This window comes from Tamandua tetradactyla, chromosome 8 (assembly GCF_023851605.1).
Source record: "Tamandua tetradactyla isolate mTamTet1 chromosome 8, mTamTet1.pri, whole genome shotgun sequence".
NCBI lineage: Eukaryota > Metazoa > Chordata > Mammalia > Pilosa > Myrmecophagidae > Tamandua > Tamandua tetradactyla.
In genome coordinates this window covers 13,384,171-13,406,805 of record NC_135334.1, presented here as the reverse complement: position 1 = coordinate 13,406,805, position 22,635 = coordinate 13,384,171, and the positions used below count along the sequence as shown (strand labels likewise).

The following is a 22,635-nucleotide window of genomic DNA, read 5'->3' as shown; positions in this document are numbered from 1 at the left end:
TCCTCTCATATTCATGATCTTTGAACATTCAGGGACAGGCTTACATTAAGAAAACAGCTAAAGGGAAGGGACGCGGCATCAGAAAAGAGACCAGGATGCCTCAGCTGGAGTCAAATGCTCAAAAGGAGCCTCACAAGCAGTCCAGGGGCTGCCTTTCATGGGGTTTCTCTCCCATCCTCAGGCTCCAACTCTGAGGAAATGGCTGCAGAAAATCACTCCACAGTGACAGAGTTCATTCTCGGGGGACTAACAAATCGGCCAGGACTCCAGCTCCCACTCTTCCTCCTCTTCCTTGGGATCTACACGGTCACCATGGTGGGGAACCTGGGCATGATCATGCTAATCCTCGTGAATCCTCAGCGTCACACCCCCATGTACTTCTTCCTCAGCAATTTGTCCCTTGTGGACATGTGCTACTCCTCTGTCATTACCCCTAAGATGCTGGTGAACTTTGTGTCAGAGAAGAACATCATCTCTTATGCAGGGTGCATGTCACAGCTCTACTTCTTCCTTGTTTTTGTCATTGCTGAGTGTTACTTGCTGACGGTGATGGTCTATGACTGCTATGTTGCCATCTGCAATCCTTTGCCTTATAACATCAGCATGTCCCATCAGGTCTGCTCCCTGCTGGTGGCTGTGGTCTATATCTTGGGATTCATTGGCTCAACAATAGAGACTGTCCTCATGCTAAAGTTGTCCTATTGTAAGGTCCTCATCAGTCATTACTTCTGTGACATCCTCCCCCTCATGAAACTCTCCTGCACTAGCACTTATAATGCCCAGATGGTACTTTTCTTTTTGGCTGGATTTGACATTATAGTCACCAGTTTAGCAATCCTTGTTTCCTGTGCCCTCATCCTTTCCAGCATCCTCCACATCAGCACCACAGAGGGCAGGTCCAAAGCCTTCGGTACCTGCAGCTCCCACCTGGCAGCTGTGGGAATGTTCTACGGCTCTACTGCCTTCATATACTTGAAGCCCTCCACAGCCAGTTCCCTGGCCCAGGAGAACTTGGCCTCTGTGTTCTACACCACAGTGATCCCCATGCTGAACCCTCTGATCTACAGTCTGAGGAACAAGGAAGTCAAGGCTGCTCTGCAGAGAACACTGCAGATAAAATGACCTTGATGCAAGATTCTTATTCTTTCCATTGTAAATGTATCCTGTTGTGAATTCCAAAGAGAGGCCCTTGGGCTCTTCCAGTTCTACATGGTTCCCTCCTTCCTCCTTCCCTCTCTGTTCTCTTTTGCTGTCTCTTTGAAATCAGCTGATTTCAAGTTCATGCTTTCTCTCATTTAGGGTCAGTTTTCTCTCTCCTGAGTCCTTTGGTAAACACTATCTTAATTGGCATTTTGATACAAACTTGAACCTTTCAGCACTGAGTTTGAGAACCATTCTTGTTTTCTTTACTTCTGTAGAGATATTATTAGTAGAGCCTACTCTTACTTTTGTTTTTGGAAATACACAAGAGAGGTGAATTTCGAGGTCACCAAGAAATTGCTGCTTAATCTGAGCCAGGCACTCTTCTTAGTGCTTCATATGCATTATTTCAATTATACCTTACTACTACAGGTACCCTTTATCCCCATTTCACAGATACTTTACTCAAGGTTGTAGGGCTGAGAACAAACCACACTGGCATTCAAACCCTAGTCTAGATGACTCCATAGTCCACACTCTTAGTTATCACATTATTCTCTTCACTTAGACTGCCTCTAGACAGTCTATTGCTGCTGCCCTTTTTTTTAATATCAAAATAGAGCAATTTATTCAAGACACTGAATATGATCTGTTGATTCTCTCTTGAAACAAATGAGCTACGACACACAAGGTGATTCTGTTTTCAAAGAGCGTGAAGGTGAGTGGGGGTGGAACGGAGAATGAAATTGGGCCAATGTTGATTTAACTGAATCTGGAAAACGCCAACAGAGAACCAGGCCTGGCTGCACTTCTGACACAGACAATAAAAACTGCAGAAGCCAGAATTCAAACTTCAGAGAGTGGCAGAAAGAATAGCTCTGCATTCAACATGAAACACAATTAAAAAAAAAAGGGTAAAAAGGAGAAAAACAAGGAACGAAGCAGACCCTTACATATGACAAAGTGCACTTCACTTGGCTCCATGATCTATCTTTTCAAAGACAAAGTCAAGCCCTACGCATGTGAGCTGGGGGTCAGAGTGGGTTTAACCCGGCCCGGCTCTTTCCCTCTCCCACAGGCCGCGTCCTTTCACAGATGGGTGGGGGCTCTTGGTCACTTCAAACCCAACTACCGAGTCTGTAAAGGATCACTGTGTTTCATCTGCATTGAGAATCACGGTTGAATTTGGTCACTACTGAAGCATTACTCACAACTGTGAAGAGCAGTAAACAGTCAAACAAGAACGATGCACATGGGCTGCCCCCTTGATTTCAAAAGATGGGGCTGTGGACACTGTGGTGGCAGGGTGGATGCTGGCGTGCAGACGTGGGCACTCAATAAACAGCTGTTGTCCGAGGTGTGTCTCTGCTGCTGGGGGTGTTGCTGTGTGTGCCCCGTCTTCTGGCTTGGTCCCCTGGGGGCCAGCGGCAAGCTGTTCTCTGTCCCATGGCTTGGGTGGGGGAAAGGCAGAGAGGTGGCCACAGCCTTCCTTCGTCTCGGGGAGGTGGGGGGGGCTCTATTGCGCACAGGGATGGTTCTGCTGTGCCCAGGCCTCGCAGCCTTTGGCTCCAACCTAACAATTCTGGAGGGGGCGCAGATCACCAGGAGGCTAAAGAGCACCCTTGAGCCAGACCCTGGCCACCTCTGCTCCTCTAAAGACTGTCAGGCGGCTCCTTCTAGTGCAGCCACGCTCACAGACTGGCAGCTGTTCTTGGCTTGGCTTGACCATGGGCCGACCCTCAAAAGCTGACGTTCTGTACAGACAAATACATTTTTATATGGAAGGAGTAAAGATGGTACTCCATCGGCCCTGAAGAGTTCTTGGGGCAGGAATGAGCACCTTCTCCGGGGAAGCCTGCCACCCTCACAGGCGGGAGTGGCGGCTCTGTACACCTCTGGCCTTCTCGGTTAAGTGTTCAGGTAACAGAGCCCTTTTTCGCTCTTCTGCAGACAAGCTTGAATAATTCAACCACCCAAGTGGAGGTCAATTATTCATCGGAGAACAATCAATCCACCCTGGCTTTGGTAGCTGGTCCTGGCATATTCTGAGTTCAACTGGAAGCCCTTCCTCGTCCCTGATGATTGATTTTCAGTGCCACAGATGACCACCACCCCGGCTTGTCGCTGGAACACACCCAGCTGAAACCTACCCCCTGCCAGCTGCTTCCAACAACCCCAGACCCCTGACCAACTTGTCCAGCCTTTCCTATGGCTGCAGGCAAGCCCATGAGAGAAGAGGCTTTCCCCACTATAAATTTAAAAAACAGGTCAGTGTTGGGTTATGACAAAAAAAAAAAAAAAAAAAAAAAAAAAGAGCACAAACCTCACCTGATCTCATGGAAGGAAACCCCTCTAGGAACACAAAGCTGCATTTAATGTTTAAAAAACTGTAAAAAGATTATTTTAAAAAACCTTTCTCCTAGTCTCCTGTCAAGAGAAAGAAATTGTAAAGACAGCAGAAATTATTACTGATGTTCTACCTATACAATTCATGTTCAGGACCCAGCAGCTTCTTTTCACATCTATTTTTGTGATTAGATGAAATCAGACCATGGCGCCTTAGGTCAGCTTTGCAAGGACCAGCCAGTCCTGTTCTTGGTGGCCTGAGCGACGGGAGTTTGACTGCTGGGAAAGACGTAGCTAGGACGTAACACTGAGCCAGGCTTCCACTCTGACGGCTCCTTCAACACCTTTTGCTTTTGGAAATGCTTCTGCAAGGTCAGAAGGCAGTGTTCTTTCTTTCTTTCCCGCCGGCTGTGACAGTGAACACACACCAAAAGATGCACTTTCTCTTCTTTGGACCAAAACTGCTGGAATTTTTCTCATGGGTTGCAGAACAATCTCGTTGCTAACCATAGGACCGACCTGTTTTCCACCTGGCATTTTCTTGACCACCTTTCGTGAAGCTAAAGAGAGGGAAAGGGGAAAGCTACCTCAGACCCTGCCTGTGTATTTTCAAAAATTTTAAAATATTTGAAATTTTAGACACAAATCTGTCTATGTCTGATGGCCATTTTAAAATTGTTTAACATAAAAATAATTTTTTTTCAAAAATACTCCCGGCTCTTTCTCTTATAAGTCATTTTTTTTCTCATGTAAAAATCTCCCTGCCCTGCATTCTTACATAAAGCACTTATTACACACTCAAAGTGCCCTTGCAACGCTAAGATCTGAAGCAACTACATGAAAGGGACAGAGAGAAAGTGAGCAAGGGGAGGGAAGGGGAAGGCAGGATGGTGCAGAGGGGGAGAGAGAAAGCTGTCCATCAAAGATTTTGTCCTTGTGTCCACCTGGCTACATCTACTGAGGGTGTACTGAAGAGTGAAACAAAACCAGAAGAAAAAGGCAGATGGGGACAGGGAACAACAGAGGAAAGAGGCGACAAACCCCAAATAAACAGTTTCCATCTCAGCCTGAGGCCCCCAGACAATAGGATTCCAGGTGATAGAAAAATCACTGAACAAAAAAAAGATTCTAGAAAATAGAAAGTGTTGGGCTTACAAAGTTGCACATTTCATCGGTAGAAACCGGGCTTTGAACGTCCTTTGCGAGAGCAACTGTAGTGTCCAAATTGTAAGGAAAAAAAAAAAAAAAACCACAAGGAGGAGGATTTTCTTTTCCCCTTTTGGATTATCACAGCATTTTGCCTTTTTGTGGTTTTTTTTGGCACAGCTTCTTTTTTTTTTTGTCCTTTCAGCCATCAGGGCCTGTCCGATGTAGCAAACCATGCACTGTCTAACTCTTGGCTTCGTGTTCCCCAGGCAGAATGTCCCAGGCAGAAGCCATCCTTTCTCCCCCCCACCCCATAACATGACTGTGGTTTTGTTTGTTTTTAAACTTCTTGATGAAGATTACAAAAATATATAGACTCCTGTGGCCAGGGACGACTTGATTTCAAAGTACACTCTAACGCAAGTCAGGTTCACACAGTTTTGGAGCTGATAAGGATTGTATTGGAAGAGTGTGGCAAACCCACACACTCACTGCTGGTCCATTAGAATTCTTTCTTTCTACAGCATTTTGTGTTTACTTCCGCAGATCTAACACACACATGGAGCCGTCGGACGCGCTGGCGCCCACTTTGTCTCCTCGCACGTTCCAGCAAACCTCAAAGATGCCGCCAGTGCCTCGGTAGCTGTGGACGAGGCTTCCACTCTGAGTATTCCAGATATGGACACACTTGTCGAAGGAACCGCTGGCCAAATATTTTCCGTCAGGGCTAAAAGCTACACTGTAGACAGGTTCCTGGAGTTTCGTTAGTGTGTGGATGCAAACACCTCGCTCGACGTCCCAAAGTCGAACCGTAGAATCAAATGAAGCTCTTGCTAGCATTATGTTGGAGTTTGGGTTGCTGGTGGCGGGCCCGGTGGGACTCCACTTGATGGTGTAGATCTCTTTGCTGTGAGCCTGAAGGTCGTGGACACATGTATCCTGCTTCATACTCCAGATCTTTAATGTCATGTCATCAGAACAGGATGCTAGCAGCACTCCAGAAGGATCCCATTTGATTGCATTGACCTCGTTCGTGTGTCCTTGGAAGGTTTTGACTGGGGGTTCGCAGCCGAGCCTGCACACATGAATGCACATGTCCGTGCTACAGGAGGCAAAGGTAGTGTTGTTCTGCCAATCTACATCAAGAGCGGGGGCTGAATGAAAAGGACACTGTTGCTTGGCTTCTCCTGTGTGGGCATCCCAAATTATTGTTGTTTTGTCTACACCGGCACTCAAAATGTAATTCCCGTTTTTGTTCCATTTCAAGGCAAAGATGGGACCTTTATGTTGGCCTAAGGTGCTGGCCAGGTTACCATCTTCCGTCCATATTCTTGCAAAACCATCATATGACCCAGTAGCCAATAGTGGTCCATCACTATTCCAGTCCAGCGAGGTGACGTCTTTATTACTAGGGACGTCGTGTCCCCCTTCTCGTATGCAGTGCCTCAGCACCAGCTGGGTGGAGCCTCCGTTGCTGTTCTCGTTAAGGTTCCATATCCTTGCAGTGGAGTCTCCAGACCCGGAAGCCAGAAGGTCGCTGACAGGGTTCCAGGCACAGAGGAACACCTCAGACTCATGGCCCCGGAGGACGGTGGCCTTGTTGGGGGGAATCTCAACGTCCCCGTCTATCTCCATTGGTTTTGAATGATTATTTATTGCATGTGCCCCGTTCTCGTCCCCATTCACTGCGGCCTCTCCGTTCTTTGATGGATTTTGCTGGCACACAGCTGCCCGGGTGTCGCCGCCACCGCCGCTGTGGCTGTTGCTGCTGCTGCCGCCGCGGCCGCAGCACTGGCTTGCTGCTGAGCTAGCTTCTCTCTGAATGCCTGCTGCCGTGTCTGTACCACGTCGGGCATCACGGCGTCGATCAGGGAAAGGGACTCTATAGGGCGGCGGTCAAAGACTGTGCCATCCTCATTGATGCTGATTTCTGCCTCCACATACTGTAGTCCCTTCTGGAGGATGGAGATGAGGGCGGCCGGGGGTACTAGTGTCCCATTGATGTTGGACTGGCTGATGTGGCTCTCAATACCGAACGTGAAGGCCGAGTGAGAAAATCCCGACTCCTGCAGATAGCGATACACCAAAAAGTTCAGCTCGTCACTGGTTATGCTCATCTTAGCCTCACCAACCAGCGATGAGGTCTTTAATGAAGGAGGAGCCACCCTCTTTATGGTGACTTCATGTGTAGACCTTCAGACAAGTGAGCGTGCCAGCATCCAATCATATAAACCGCAAGGTACTTGCTGGGGCATTCTCAGAGTCAAATGCAGGCAAATCCCTTTTTTCTTTCGGGGTTTCCTTTTAGGCCTGTTTTCTATCTTCAGTTACCTCGCCGCGAAGCCGTGCAACTTGTGGCGGCGTCACCGCTCCCGGCCAGCTCGCTGCCTCCCTGCGGACGTCCAGCCCCGCGCCCCGGCGTCCGTGGCCCAGGAGGTCCCGGCGCCCCGGAGCCGCCGAGCGCCGCCCCCGGGCCACCCCCACCACCGCGAGTCCCCGACAGGCGTGGGCACTGGAAAGTTTCGGGCGCGCAATGGCGGCGGGAGGGCGCTGCGGCGGCGGGCGGGGGCGCGGGCTGCTGCCCTTTTTATATCCTTCTACTTTTAAGCAGTTTCTGTAATTTCCTCAAATCACCTCTTTTTTATCATTTACCAACCATTCTTCCTATATAGGCAACTCCTTCTGGATGATTAAGGAAAGATTACACAATGGTGATCATCCTGCCACTGTTTGCCTGGGACTTTCCAAGTTTTAGCACGGAAAGCCCAGTATCTCCTGAAACTCCTGAGCTCCAAACAACAAAAGACATTCACCCTGGATTACACTTATTGCAAATGCCATTGCCAACCTTACTCAGAAAATAAAATTTTCATGGGATGTGATTTCTTCCCCCTTTTCTTATTATATCCAGAATCAGCAGCCTGTGTTGTACCATTTATTGCTCTTTTTGGTACAATATTTTATCAGTCAGCGTGTCACTATGAGAAATAGAAATAATTCTAGGTTTCTAAAGCAGGGATTTAATACAGAGAATTACATGCTTACAAGTTTGTGAATGGATGGAGGAGGACTTTGGGAGCCCAAAGCATCTCCACAATAGACATCACCTAGAAGTCCGGAAGCTCCTGCTGTTGCTAGCACCATGAAAATATGCATCTGATCCCAGTAAACTGGCAAATGAACAACAGCATTGTAGGATAACATTTGAAACCAGTATTACTAAATGATTTTCACCAGAGAACTTGTTCAAAATGAAAAGTTTCAGGTTCACCCAGACCTACAGAGAAATTGGCTGAGCTCAATAGCTGTTTTAAGAAGCATCAGGTGATTCTGATATACACTCACACCTACTAAATCTCACACTACTATATGTAATTAGTGGAAACTATTATATCAGAATGTCTGATGCACTCACACCCGAAACTTGTAAATTTTAGCTTTTTGAACTGCCTCCTAGAAAGAGAATGGAACTGAAACTGAGAGAGCCACCCCAATGTAGCAACTTGACCATTTCCTCCTGATCTTTCTCCAGCAAGAGCCAAGATCTCTACCACTAAAGATCGCCTCTATTTTAGGTGCTTTAATCCTGTATAGATTATTGTAATGCCTGGAAACTTCCTAGAGTAAATTAAGTAGTTAATCAAAAAGTATTGGCAAAGTCCCTTGAGAGAGGGGAGAAAGAATATGGAACTATTGAACCTTACCATCAGGGAATCCCCGTACTGTGTCAAATTTTAGGGATACCCGAATCAATAGGCCATGCCCTCGATCATGAGGCTTACTCTTGCTTAAGTAGGTAACAGAGAAGCTTGGACTAGCTATAGACATGCCTAACAGTTACTTCTAGAGGACTCTTGTGTTGCTCAGATGTGGCCTCACTCTCTCTAAGCCCAACTCTGCAAGTGAAATCATTGTCTTCCACTCTACATGGGACAAAGCATCCAGGGGTGAAAGTTTCCCTGGCAACATGGGAAATGACTCCCGGGGATGAATCCAGACCTGGCACTGTGGGATCAACAATTCCATCTGACCAAAAGGGGGGAAAGAAGTGTAATTAATAAAGTATCAGTGGCAGAGAGAGTTCAAATAGAGTCGAAAGGTTACTCTGGGAGTTGCCTTTATGCAAGCTTCAGGTAGACCTTGCTACCTATCATAATCTGCCAACCCCCAATCACGACCATGCAACCAATCCTAAAGAACACCTAGGGCAATGTATAAGATTCCACAAGGGTTCCATGAACTAGAATAACTTCCCAGAAACCTCAACATTCGGATAGTTCCCTGACCCAGATATGTCCTGAAACCTAGCCCAGCCTCTCCAAAACATCAGATAGTTCCATCTCCCTAACCCATATTAGTGACAGACCCTTCCAATATCAAAAATTTAGAATTGCCATAGCCCAAACAACCCTAGAGAGGTATGAAAAGATAAAAGGTGATGGTGGAGTTATACAGTGAATATAGCCTTTAACAAATGAATATGAATGCTGAATCATTATTTTAGAACAGCTAGAAGTAAAAACCTAAAATTGTGAAATTATAATCCACGTCAAAGTCTAAAATATGTTCTACAACTAATTGTGGTGCTGTGCTTTGAAATTTATAGCGTTTATGTATATATGTTATTTTTCACAAGAAAAAAAGAAGGAAAAAAAGTCAATTGTGATGATAAAAAAAATTTAATCCCTCTAGCCTCCTATATTCTGGAGCAGCTAAAAGGAAAAATAGGAGAGGATCATATGGTAGCCCATGACAAACTCTAGGATCTGTCCAGTAACCACTTGTTGAAGAGTACTTTGAAAACTATTACTTTTTATTTCTTTGCTTTGTATATATATTATACAATTAAAAAGTTAAAATAAAAAAAGATCCTCTCTATCCTAAAGAAAATGTTAGAAGTCATCTTTGTAATGTGAAGATAAGAAACCATAGAGCACAAAAAAAAAAAAAACTGGTGAGTTTCATTACAACATTTATTGGGGTTTTTGTTTAGCACAGGCCAGTAACAATAAAGTAAACAGGAATATAATAAAATTGGAGAAGATATCTAACTGGCACGTGTAATGAACACCTGAAAATTTACAAGGAAATATCTTCATCAATACGGGTAAAATGGGTGCCTGACCATGTCAAAAAAAAAAAAAATAGGGGTAAAATGGAAATAATTTTCAAACAATTTGCAGAAGAGAAAACTTGAAGTATCCCTGAATATATGAAGGTATGTTCACTTATTACTAATTACAGAAGTGCAAATTAAAGTAACAGTGAGACATATCTTTGTATCTATAAAGCTGACAAACTATTAAAATTGACGTAGTAAGTGTTGGAGAGGACGTGGTGACGGAAGAATCCTGATACATGGAGACAGTTCTGGAGAACAATAAAATATCACTTATGAAAAATAACTAAATGCATCCGTAGGACCTAACAATTCTTGTCCTGGGTATATATCCAAAAATAATTCTCTCCCAGGCCCACACAAGGACAAGTACAAAGATGTTCATTGTACCATTACTAGTAATGATGGGAAATTAGCAGCAATGTGGGTTTCTGCCACTGGAAAAGTACATAGCTGAGTCGTGGTAGAGACTGAAGCAGTGAGAAGTAAAGGATTAGCTGAAAGCAACACAGATGGGTATTGCCAGCACAGTAATGGGAGAGAAAGAATGAACTATGAAGCACGATATTATTTATGTACATTAAAATACAAGGACACAAACCAACAAAAACACATTTAGGAAAAAAGCAACATAAGATAAACATTTAAGCATGTTAGAATTGTTCTTTGGGAGGATAAAATGGATGAAAGTGAGGAGTAGAAGAAAAAGAAATGGAAATAAAATTGTTTTTCCTAGATCCACCTCCATATCTATACCCCCAAAAAGCTTTCGACAAGAGCTGGAGACTGAACTGTTGAATAGAGTAATAAGCAGGGCAACCCTTAATATTTTGGGGACTTGAAAGGCTACAAATGAAGCTGCAGGTATCAATACCTAAATATTTTTAATGGATAAAGTTAGTTAAATGCTAATTAAATATTTTCTTTCCTCCTACCTTTACCAATAAACCATCATAACAAGCTAGAAGGACAGGTACAAATTTAGAAATCTCAAAATTCTGAAAGTTCCGTGTAAGAATGTGGTACTCTTAGAAAAAGCTCACTGGTTTCTGGCCCCCTGCTTATACCTGCAGTTTGCCCCCTCCAACTTCCCAACCCCAGATAGTTTTCCTTCCAGGAGGGACCTAACATGGATACACATACCGGTTTGAAACTGCTATGTACTCAGGGAAAAGCCATGTTCTTCTAATCCAGTCTTGTGGTGGCAGACCTATTGTTGGGTGGGACCTCTTGATTAGGTTGCTTCCATGGAGATCTGACCCTGCCCATTAAAGTGGGTCATATCCTTTCATGGAGTCCCTTATGAGAGAGAATGCAGGGCCAAGACAGAGAGCAGAGAGATGGAACCAAGTGACAGATGTCTGGAGGTGCAGAAGGCACTGAGAGAGCTGTTTGAACACAGAAGCCAGGAAAGAAGTATGACAAACAGTGCCATGTGCCTTCCCATGTGACAGAGAAACCCTAGACATGTTCAGCTTTTCTTGAGAGAAGGTATCCTCATGCTGGTGCTTTAATTTGGACATTTTCATGGCCTTAGAATTGTAACTTGTAACTGAATAAATCCCCTTTATAAAAGCCTATCTGTTCCTGATACACTGCATTCTGAAAGCTTTAGCAAACTGAAACACACACAGGAAATCCTTCATCTCCAAGTGCCATCCACACCCTTTGCACACAGCTTGCCCCAAGACATTTTGGGTCTAGGGATGAACAACCAGAAACTTGCCCTGCCCTTGGTATGATGAGTCAGGAAGAGCCTAGAAATAGGCACAGAGTATTTAGATAGGGAATTTTGTTACCTCCAGCACTGAAGTCAAATTCTAGAAAGAGGGGCATGAGCTCTGGTTTGGCACATCTTCATGGTCCCATGTATTATTCACCCATGTGCAAAGGCACAGCCAAAGGAAGGTCATATGAGGGCAGAGTATAAGGACACCATTCACCCAGGTCGACAGGCACAACAGAGGTGACCTCTACAGAAGTGTTTGTCCCTAGCTGATTCTTCCACAGCTTACATAAGATGCAATGTTTCTCTCTTACATCATAATTTATAAAGTATCTTACCACTCACTATCAATCTTCTCAAACTTTTAGATTATATTACATAGAAGAAAACTGAAGCTGACCTGCTCAAAGTCACGTAACAAAAAATTGGCACCAACATCCCTTGCCTTCTGATTGAAAATTGTAATGTTCATACTGTCTCCACTTCTGTACTTTGTCATACATTCCATAGCTTCTCAGGAGGGCCTAATAAATTTAAAATAGCTTGGAAAAAGAGTAGTATGGAGACAAGGGAACATACTTTAGCATTAAATGCACAGGAGTTTTGGAAAAGGAACCACAATACAAAATCTTCATTGAGATAAAGAATGAAATGCAGGTGTAGCAATTTCAGGCATACTGAAATTCAGGTTGTGGGTCTCCATTCTGATCCCAAATTACAAAATGATAGCCTTCAACATGTTTAGAAAATTCCACTCAAACTCCACCACAATGACATGGATGGAGTACATGGCCTCACTGTATATCCCTTCCCTATCACCTTGCCAAAAATAACACAGGTAATCCTAAGGCTCTAGAGACAGCCCCAATGTCAACAGTGTGGCACCAGCTCCAATAGTAAAGTTGAACACTCCTCTAGAAAATGCCTGTAAATGCTGAACATCCCTCTACTTACTATGGGCCTGGACTGTTATTCACTGAATCATCTCCTCTTAGCATAAAAAAATTACTGAGTCAGCTGCCTGAAGCTGTCATGTGCTCACTCTGTCTATACTGAGTCCCTTCCTGTTCTCTGTTCTTCTCCATGCTCAACAGGCATCTTGCTGCTGGCAATCTTCTCTAAGAAGGCCTACTGCCTGACAAGATAGCCAAGTTCACATCTGTGGGTGCCCTGCTTTCACTAATATCACTGGCCCAAAAGATCTCCTTTAGTGTGTTGTTGCCCTTTCCAGGGAAAGTGGAGGTTTTCAACAACTTTATTCCACTCTTTACAGGATTTAGAGAAGGACAATACCAAGGGATATATAATGGTGGAGTTTTATTATTTTGGACTGGGCTGGATTGCCCAGCTTTCCGATTAAGTATGTGCTTATGCACCAACAAATTAGAGACCAAAAATGCTTTGGATAATGTCATGATCAGGTTCATGTGCCAACTTGGCCAGGTGGTTTGTCTGGTTGGGCAAGTACTGACCTGTCTACTACTATGAGGACTGTTCTAGTTTGCTAACTGCTGGAATGCAATATACCAGAAACAGAATAGCTTTTGAAAAGGGAAATTTAATAAGTTGCTAGTTCATAGTTCTAAGGCTGAGAAAATGTCCCAGTTAAAATAAGTCTATAGAAATGTCCAATCAAAGGCATCCATCAAGGGAAAGATACCTTGGTTCAAGAAGGCCAGTGAAGTTCAGGGTTCCTCTCTCAAGTTAGAAGGCACACGGTGAACACAATCAGGACTTCTCTCTCAGTTGGAAGGGCACATGGTGAACAGGGCGTCATCTGCTAGCTTTTGCTCCTGTCTTCTGGTTTCATGAAGCCCCACGGAAAATGTTTTCCCTCTTCATCTCCAAAGATTGCTGGCTTGTGGACTCTCTGCTTCGTGGTGCTGCAGCATTCTCTGCTCTCTCTGAATCTCTCTCATTCTCTAAAATGTTCCCTTTTATAGAACTCCAGAAACTAATTAAGACCCACCCAAATGGGTGGAGACACATTTCCCCCAATCCAACTCAACAACCACACTTGATTCGGTGACATCTCCAGGGAGATGACCGAATTACAGATTCAAACACACAGTATTGAATAGGGATTATTCTGCCTTTATGAAATGGGATTTAGATTGAAACATGGCTTTTCTAGGGGACATACATTCTTTCAAACCAGCACAAGGACATCTCACAGAATTAAATCATGATCGTGGTTGGCTGCACCCACAGCTGATTGCATTTGGAATCAGCCAAGCAGAGTGTCTTCTGCAATGAGTATGTTTAATCAAATCATTGGAAGGCTTTTAAGGAGGATTCAGAGGAGACAGTCTTTCTTCCTGCTTTGGCCAGCAAGTCTCCCCTGTGGAGTTCATCCAGACCCTTCATTGGAGTGCCCAGCATCATAGCCCGCTCTATGGATTTGGACTCTATATTCCCATGGTTACATGAGTCACATTTGTAAATTTGATATCTGCAGATATTTCCTGCTGATTCTTTTTCTCTAGAGAACCCTAGCTAATATAGCTTGGTACTGAGAGTGAGGTGGTTCTTAAGAAACAGAATCACAAAAATGATGAGTATTTATTACTGGTTTCCTACTCTGATGGGACTCAAAGGCAAGAAGGACACTGATTCCCATAATCAGAATGATACTGCTAATCTGTGGAGGGCCAGGAACAATCAATCAAGGCCAAGCAGGAGCAATTATCAGGCACAAATAGGGAAAGTCCCCACAACATTGGTGCAGAAGGTCCCCAAGAGTTAAACTATAACCAATATTAAGAAACTGAGAGAACGGGATGCATTTTGGCAACAGCTAACGGCATTTTTCTGCTTCTATGATACACTTGCTTGCTAGCAACTGCAAAACCACAACATAATTTTAGCCTATAAGCACACCTTGAAAACCTCTAGGTGCTGCTGTCTGAATCTTCCTTCTTGGAAGATTCTGGGGCAGTTGCCAGACGGCTAATAAAGACTCCAAATTGGCTTGCACTTTTGAATTATGTGGTCTCTCTTTCGGTGTGCCCCACAACAAATCCACGGGGTGAGGTAACAAAATAGATAGTCAAAATATCACCATTGGATTCTTCTAATACTTCACTTGAACGAAGCCAGGTTCTGGAGGATAATGTTTTTGACACTTTTTTGGAGTTTTGCTGAAATAGGAGGTATAGAGATATTGGTTGGTTGTCATTAGATACACCGTATACATTAATGAGTGAAAGGGTAGGGCTTAAGACTTCAAATGAAGAGCTTATGTGCTGACAGATGTAAATGATTCTATGAGTGTCCTAAAGGAAAATCTTATTTCCTATAGCTGTAGACTCGAGATCTCTGAAAATGACTCAGAATATTATTGTTAGAGTAGCAACTTTACAACATAAACTGAAATCACAATCTCGCATGGTGTCTGCCATTAAAGTGACAGCATTGATTGGGAAGGAGTGGGACCCTAAAAATGGGATGGTGACATCTAGATTGATAATGTCAGTGGAGAGGTTGAAACCCTAGGTCATGCTGAGTCCTCTCTAATAACCGTGTAATAGTCTGCCCTGAGCACATAGCTGCCCCACCTCCAGCCTGCCCTGAGGAGTTCACCACCCAACCTCCACCTGAAGGGATTAGCCCTAGAGTGATTAATCATGTTTCTCCAGATGAAACAGCAAATGAATGCCATGAAGAAAATGGCATAGAAGATATTTCTAATTCTTTTCAGGGCCCCCCAGCCCACCTCCACATTTCTTCCAGATCTACAACTAAAGTCCCAACAGACCCCTAAAGGTGAGATACAAAGTTTCACACATGAGGTGGTACGTTATACTGAAAAAGAACTGTGTGAGCCTTCCAATTTATATAGACAGAAATCAGGGGAATATGTGTGGCAATGGATTTTAAGGGTGTAGGATAATGGTGGAAGGAATATAAAGCTGGATCAGACTGAATTTATTGATATGGGTCTATGTGCTGGTTTGAAATGATATATGCACCCTAGAAAAGCCATGTTTTAATCCTAATCCCTTTGTGTAAAGGCAGCCCTTTCCTCTAATCCCTATTCAGCATTGTATGCTTGAAATTGTAATTAGATCCTCTCCCTGGAGATGTGATTTAATCAAGAGTGGTTGTTAAACTCGATTAGGTGGAGCTGTGTCTACACACATTTGGGTGGTCTTGATCAGTTTCTAAAGTCCTATAAAAAAGTAAACATTTTGGAGAACAGAGGATCCAGAGAGAGCAGAACATAACAACATAGCCACAAGAAGCAGAGTACACCAGCCAGCAACCTTTGAAGATGAAGAAGGAAAATGCCTCCTGGGGAGCTTCATGAAATAGGAAGCCAGGAGAGAAAACTAGCAGATGATGCCATGCTCACCACATATCTTCTCACTTGAGAGAGAAAGTGTGAACTTCAGCTTTCTTGAACCAAGGTATCTTTCCATGGTTGCCTTTGATTGGACATTTCTATACACTTGTTTTAATTAGGACATTTTCTCAGCCTTAGAAGTGTAAACTAGCAACTCATTAAATTCCTCTTTTTAAAAACCACTAGGTTTCTGGTATATTGCATTCCAACACCTAGCAAACTAGAACAGCCTACTAAGCAGAGATTCAATGTTATAGCTCAAGGGGTTAGAAAAGGCATTAACAGTTTGTTTGGATGGTTGACTGAAATATGAATCAAAAGGTGGCCAACATTACCTGAGGTTGAAAGGTCAGCACTGCCTGGTATAATGTAGATGAGGGGATCCAGAAGCTTAGAAAGATTGGAATGTTAGAGTGGATTTATCATGCAAAGCCTGCTTTTATACCCCAGGAATGTCTGGAGGATGCACCTTTTACCAGAACTGTAAGAAATAAATTTGTGAGACTAGCGCCGTCATCACTGAAGAGCTCTGTAGTTGCACTTCTGTGTACATCAGATATTACTGTGGGAACTGCTGTCACTGAGCTGGAATCCTTAAACATAATGGGGATGACTGGATCCCGAGTGGGCAGAAGCCAGGTGGCAGCACTCAATCGCCAAAGGCAAGGCAGATGTGGCTATCATAATAGACAGCAAACTCAAAGCAAGAGTCAAAATAATCTGACTCACAGAGACTTGTGGCATTAGCTAGTAAATCATGGTGTACCTATAAGTACAATAGACGGGCAGTCTACTAAATTCTTATTTGAGCTGTATAAACTAAAGAGTTCTAGATCAAGTGAACAGAGGTCTAAATTGAATTACAAGAACAGAGATTCCAGGAAACTTAATCAATTTTCAGGCTTGAGACAGTTTAAATACCCAGAGCCCCTTGAATGAAAGGAAGGCCAAGTCTCTTTGGGGGTAAACCCTGTTACACTGCCACATATTTATACTGTTAATCTTCCTTCAAGCCTTCCACAAGGAAACAGACAGCCTTTTACCAGGGTAACTGTGCCTCAGGGAAAAGGAAATGATAAGATATTTTGGGGATTTTTAGACACTGGTTCAGAAGTGACATTAGTTCCTGGGGACCCAAGACATCACTCTGGTCCACCAGTCAGAGTGGGGTCTTATGGAGGTAAGGTGATCAATGGAGTTTTAGCTCATGTCCATCTCATAGTGGGTCCAGTGGGTCCCTGGACCCATTCCTTAGTTATTTCCCCAGTTCCAGAATGCATAATTGGTATCAACATATTGAACAACTGACAGAATCCCCACATTGGCTCTAACTCATGGACTGAGAACAATTATAGTGGGAAAGCCACTATGGAAGCCACTACAACTGCCCCTACCAAGCAAAATAAAAATCAGAAGCAATACCATATTCCTGGAGAGACTGCAGAGATTACTGTCACTCGTAAGGACTTGAAGGATGCAGGGGTGGTGATTCCCACCACACCCACATTCAAATCTCCTATTTGGCCTGTGCAGAAAACAGATGGGTCTTGGAGGAGGACAGAGGATTATCATAAGCTCAACCAGGTGGTAACTCCAATTGCAGCTGCTCTTCCAGATGTGGTATCATTGCTTGAGCAAATCAAGGCATCCCCTGGTTCCTGGTATGCAGCTCTTGATTCGGTAAATGCTTTTTTCTCAATAGCTGTTAGTAAGGACCACTGGAAACATTTTGCTTTCAACTGGCAAGGTCAGCAATACACTTTCACTGTCCTGCTTCAGGGGTATATCAACTCTCCAGCCCTATGTCATAATCTGGTCTTCAGGGATCTTTATCATTTCTCCCTCCCACAAGACATCACACTGGTCCATTATATTTATGATATCATGCTGATTGGACCTAGTGAGCAAGAAGTAGCAGCTACTCTAGACTTATTGGTAAGACATTTGTGTGTCAGAGGAAGAGAGATAAATCCAACAAAAATACTAGGGGTCTTCCACCTCAGTGAAATCTCTAGGTGTCCAGTGGTGTGGAACATGTTAAGATATCCCTTCTAAGTGAAGGTTAAGTTGCTGCATCTGGTGCCTCCTTTGAACAAAAAAGAGAAAATGAAGGAAATTACCTTAAAAAAACAAGGGATTTCTGTGGTGATATAACTTATCTTGACTCTAAGGTGAATACATGAACATAAACATACCCAGTGATAAAACTAAATAGGACTGAATAGAAACACAAAAGTGAGTATAAGCAAAAGAGGTGGGTTGTATTAGACGCATTGTCCTATGTGTGATATCGTATTATAGTTTTGCAAGATGTTCCATTAGAGGAAACATGTAAAGCATTCAAGAGATGTCTCTGTGCTATTTTTTACAAGTATTTGGTCTACAATTAGCTCAAAATAAATAGTTTATCTTAGCACCATATTACCAATATACTGGTAGATAAAATATTATAGATATATTCTTGAATAGGACATTTTATTGTGAATGAATTCTCCTTATGAATGAGAACAGAGGATGAAGAGTCCTTATGAGCCTTCCACTCCCACCCCTCACCCTCCTGCCATTTTACCTCATCAGTCCACACATGCAACAGCAGAGTGCAAATTTAACATTCCTTTACTAAATTATAGAGTTTGAGGAAAATATTTTAATTTGTCTTAAAACCCTTTAAAATACACATTTCAAAACTGGGTCATTGGCCTAATGGCATAAATACTGATGACAAGCAACGATGATGCTGGTAAGGGATGATGAGGTTGACAGTAAAGACTGAAGTGGTTGTGGGATGAGGAGGGGAAGGGGTGGAAGAAGGGAACTGTTGGAGGTGAAGTATCCCAATATCTTAGGCCTTAAGCTATCCAGATTGCAAGAAATCCCTCAACAAAAGGAAACTTAGCACCCCTGGGAGTCAAAACATGAATCACAGCAGAGGTGTCAACAAAGGCTCCTAGTTACTTCAGGGAGGACCCAGTCTCTAGAGTGACCCCAAAAGAGGTTCTGCTACTATATAGATAAACAGACTCCAAGGCTTTCAATCTTGGTGAATGGTTTCCATGGCTCTGCTGGCCTCCCTGAGGAAATAACAGGACTAGATACATATATCATTCTTCTATTTCCTAATACGCATTTCCTAACTATTGAAACCAAGGCATTCCCTGAGATTACCTGGAGACCGTGCTCCATTTTTCCTCACCACAAGTCATTCATTGCAGATTTAAAGCAACTGCATGAGTAAAACCTCTCTTTCATGAACTTCTGTTGATGAAACAGGCTATTTACAACCATGTGATTCCCTTATCTCTAAGTGCTTTGTCTCTGTGTAATGTGTTCTCAGCAGCAGTAATCCTGAAACTTGATGACCCGGTGTCATGGGTAGGGACAGGTGTCAACTTGGCCAAGTTGTGGTACCTGCTCATCTGATTGGGCAAGCGCTGGCCTGTCTGTTGCAATGAGGACATTTCATAGGATTAGGTCATGATCACGTCAGCTACATCCACAGCTGATTCCATTTGTAATCAGCCAAAGGGGAGTGTCTTCTGCAATTAGTGATGCTAAATCCAATCACGGGAAGCCTTTTAAGGAGGACTCAGAGGAGACAGGTTGCATTCCTGCTTTGGCTGGTGAGCCTCTCCTGTGGAGTTCATCCAGGCCATCCATTGGAGTTGTCGGCTTCGCAGCCTGCCCTGTGGATTTTGGACTCTGCATTCCTATGGTCACATGAGACACTTTCATAAATTTTATATTTGCAAGTGTTCCCTGTTGATTCTGTTTCTCTAGAGAACCCTAACTAATACATCTTGGTACCGGGAGTGGTTCTTAAGGAACAGAACCTTAAAAATGGGTTTTTATGAATGTTTTTCTACTCTGACTGGGCTCAGAGACACTAAGGACTCTGATTCCCATAATCAGAATGACACTCCCAATCCATGGACTGAGTTGGCAAAGGAGATAGTCAAAATATCATCATTCGATTCTCCTAATGCTTCGCTTGTACGAAGCCAGACTCTGGGGGATAATGTTTTTGATACCTTTACAGAGTTTTGTAGAAATAAGAGTTATAGAGATGTTGGTTGGTTGTTGTTAGATACACTGTCTACATTAAAGTGTGAAAGGGATGGGCTTAAGGCTTCAAACAAGAAGCTTAAGTGCCGTCTGAAAGATGTAGAGGTTTCTATGAGTATCCTGAAGGAAAATTTTATTTCCTGTAGCCATAGACTTGAGATCTCTGAAAATCAGACTCAGAATCTTATTGTTAGAGTAGCAACTTTACAATGTAAACTGAAATCTCAGTCTTGCGTGGTGTCTGCCGTTAAAGTGAGGGCATTGATTGGAAAGGAGTGGGACCCTGAAAAATGGGATGGTGACATATGGATTGATAATGATGTTGGGGGTGAGGTTGAAACCCTAAACCATGCTGAGCCTTCTTTAGATAACCCTGTAATAGTCTGCCCTGAGGAAACAGCCGCCCCACCTCCAGCCTGCCTTGAGGAATTGGCCACCCAACCTCCTCCTGAAGGGATTAGCCCTAGAGTTATTAATCCTGTTTCACCAGATGAAACTGCAAATGAAAGCCCTGAAGCAAATGGCTTGGAAGATATTTCTAATTCTTTTCATGACCCACCCCCACCACCCCTCATTTCTTCTAGACCTATAACTAGACTAAAGTCCCAACAGGCCCCTAAAGGTGAGGTACAAAGTATCACACATGAGGAGGTACGTTATACTCCAAAAGAACTGTGTGAGTTTTCCAATTTATATAGACAGAAATCAGGGGAATATGTGTGGCAATGGATTTTAAGAGTGTGGGATAATGGTGGGAGGAATATAAGGCTGGATCAGGCTGAATTTATTGATATGGGCCCACTAAGCAGAGATTCTGCATTCAATGTTATAGCTAGAGCAGTTAGAAAAGGTGTTAACAGCTTGTTTGGGTGGTTGGTTGAAACATGGATCAAAAGGTGGCCAACATTACCTGAGGTTGAAATGCCAGAACTGCCCTGGTATAATGTAGATGAGGGGATCCAGAGGCTTAGAGAGATTGGGATGTTAGAGTGGATTTATCATGCAAAGCCTGCTCCTACACCCCAGGAATGTCCAGAGGATGCACCTTTTACCAGAACAGTGAGAAATAAATTTGTGAGACTAACACCATCATCCCTCAAGAGCTCTGTGGTTGCACTTCTCTGTAGGTCAGATATTACTGTAGGAACTGCTGTCACTGAGCTGGAATCCTTAAACACAATGGGGATGACAGGATCCCGAGTTGGCAGAAGCCAGGTGGCAACACTTAATCACCAAAGACAGGGTAGACGTGGGTATTATAATAGACAACAAACTCAAAGGAGGCAACAAAATTATATGACACGCAGAGATTTGTGGCATTGGCTAGTAAATCTTGGGGTGCCTAGAAATACAATAGAAGGGCAGTCTACTAAATTCTTGTTGGAGCTGTATAAACAAAAGAGTTCTAGGTCAAGGGAACAGAAGTCTAACCTGAATTACAAAAACACAGAGTCACGGCCCCTTAATCAATTTCCAGACTTGAAACAGTTTACAGATCCTGAGCCCCTTGAATGAAGGGGAGGCCAGGTCCCTATGGGGGAGAAACCTGTTACACTGACACAAATTTATACTGTTAACCTTCCTCTAAGTCTTCCCCAAGGAGACCGACGGCCTTTTACCAGGGTAACTGTGCTTTGGGGTAAAGGAAATGATCAGATATTTCGGGGATTATTAGACACTGGTTCAGAAGTGACATTAATTCCAGGGGACCCAAAACGTCACTCTGGACCACCAGTCAGAGTGGGGGCTTATGGAGGCCAGGTGATCAATGGAGTTTTAGCTCAGGTCCATCTCACAGTGGGTCCAGTGGGCCCCCGGACCCATCCTGTAGTTATTTCCCCAGTTCCGGAATGTATAATTGGCATAGACATACTGAGCAACTGGCAGAATCCCCACGTTGGTTCTCTAACTCGTGCAGTGAGGGCTATTATGGTGGGAAAGGCCAAGTGGAAGCCACTAGAACTGCCCCTACCAAGCAAAATAGTAAATCAAAAGCAATACCGTATTCCTGGAGGGATTGCAGAGATTACTGCCACTCTTAGGGACTTGAAAGATGCAGGGGTGGTTATTCCCACCACATCCCCTTTCAACTCTCCTATTTGGCCTGAGCAGAAAACAGATGGGTCTTGGAGAATGACAGTGGATTATCGTAAACTCAACCAGGTGGTAACTCCAATTGCAGCTGCTGTTCCAGATGTAGTATCATTGCTTGAGCAAATCAATACATCCCCTGGTACCTGGTATGCAGCTATTGATCTGGCAAATGCTTTTTTCTCAGTAGCTATTAGTAAGGACCATCAGAAACAGTTTGCTTTCAGCTGGCAAGGTCAGCAATATACTTTCACTGTCCTACCTCAGGGGTATATCAACTCTCCAGCCCTATGTCATAATCTTGTTCACAGAGAACTTGATTGTTTCTGTCTCCCACAAGACATCACACTGGTCCATTATATTGATGATATCATGTTGATTGGACCTAGTGAGCAAGAAGTAGCAACTACTCTAGATTTACTGGTAAGGCATTTGCGTGTCAGAGTATGGGAGATAAATCCAACAAAAATACAGGGGCCTTCCACCTCAGTAAAATTTTTAGGTGTCCAGTGGTGTGGGGCATGTCGAGATATCCCTTCCAAGGTGAAGGACAAATTGCTGCATCTGGCCCCTCCCACAACCAAAAAAGAGGCACAATGCCTAGTTGGTCTTTTTGGATTTTGGCGACAACATATTCCTCATTTGGGTGTGCTACTCTGG

The 22,635-nt window shown here is 43.6% G+C and overlaps 2 protein-coding genes and 1 pseudogene across 2 annotated transcripts in view; 1 reads left to right on the top strand and 2 right to left on the bottom strand.

Annotated features, from left to right (window-relative positions):
* LOC143643187 (olfactory receptor 8B12-like) overlaps window positions 1-22,635 on the bottom strand; it is a 142,003-nt gene that overhangs the window by 63,047 nt on the left and 56,321 nt on the right. The gene's annotated exons all lie outside the window — the stretch shown is intronic.
* LOC143643184 (olfactory receptor 8A1-like) lies at window positions 199-1,122 on the top strand. The gene has a single exon (XM_077111942.1). The coding sequence runs from the start codon at window positions 199-201 to the stop codon at window positions 1,120-1,122; it is 924 nt and encodes a 307-aa protein (XP_076968057.1).
* Window positions 4,155-6,916, bottom strand: LOC143643183 (F-box-like/WD repeat-containing protein TBL1X pseudogene; annotated as a pseudogene).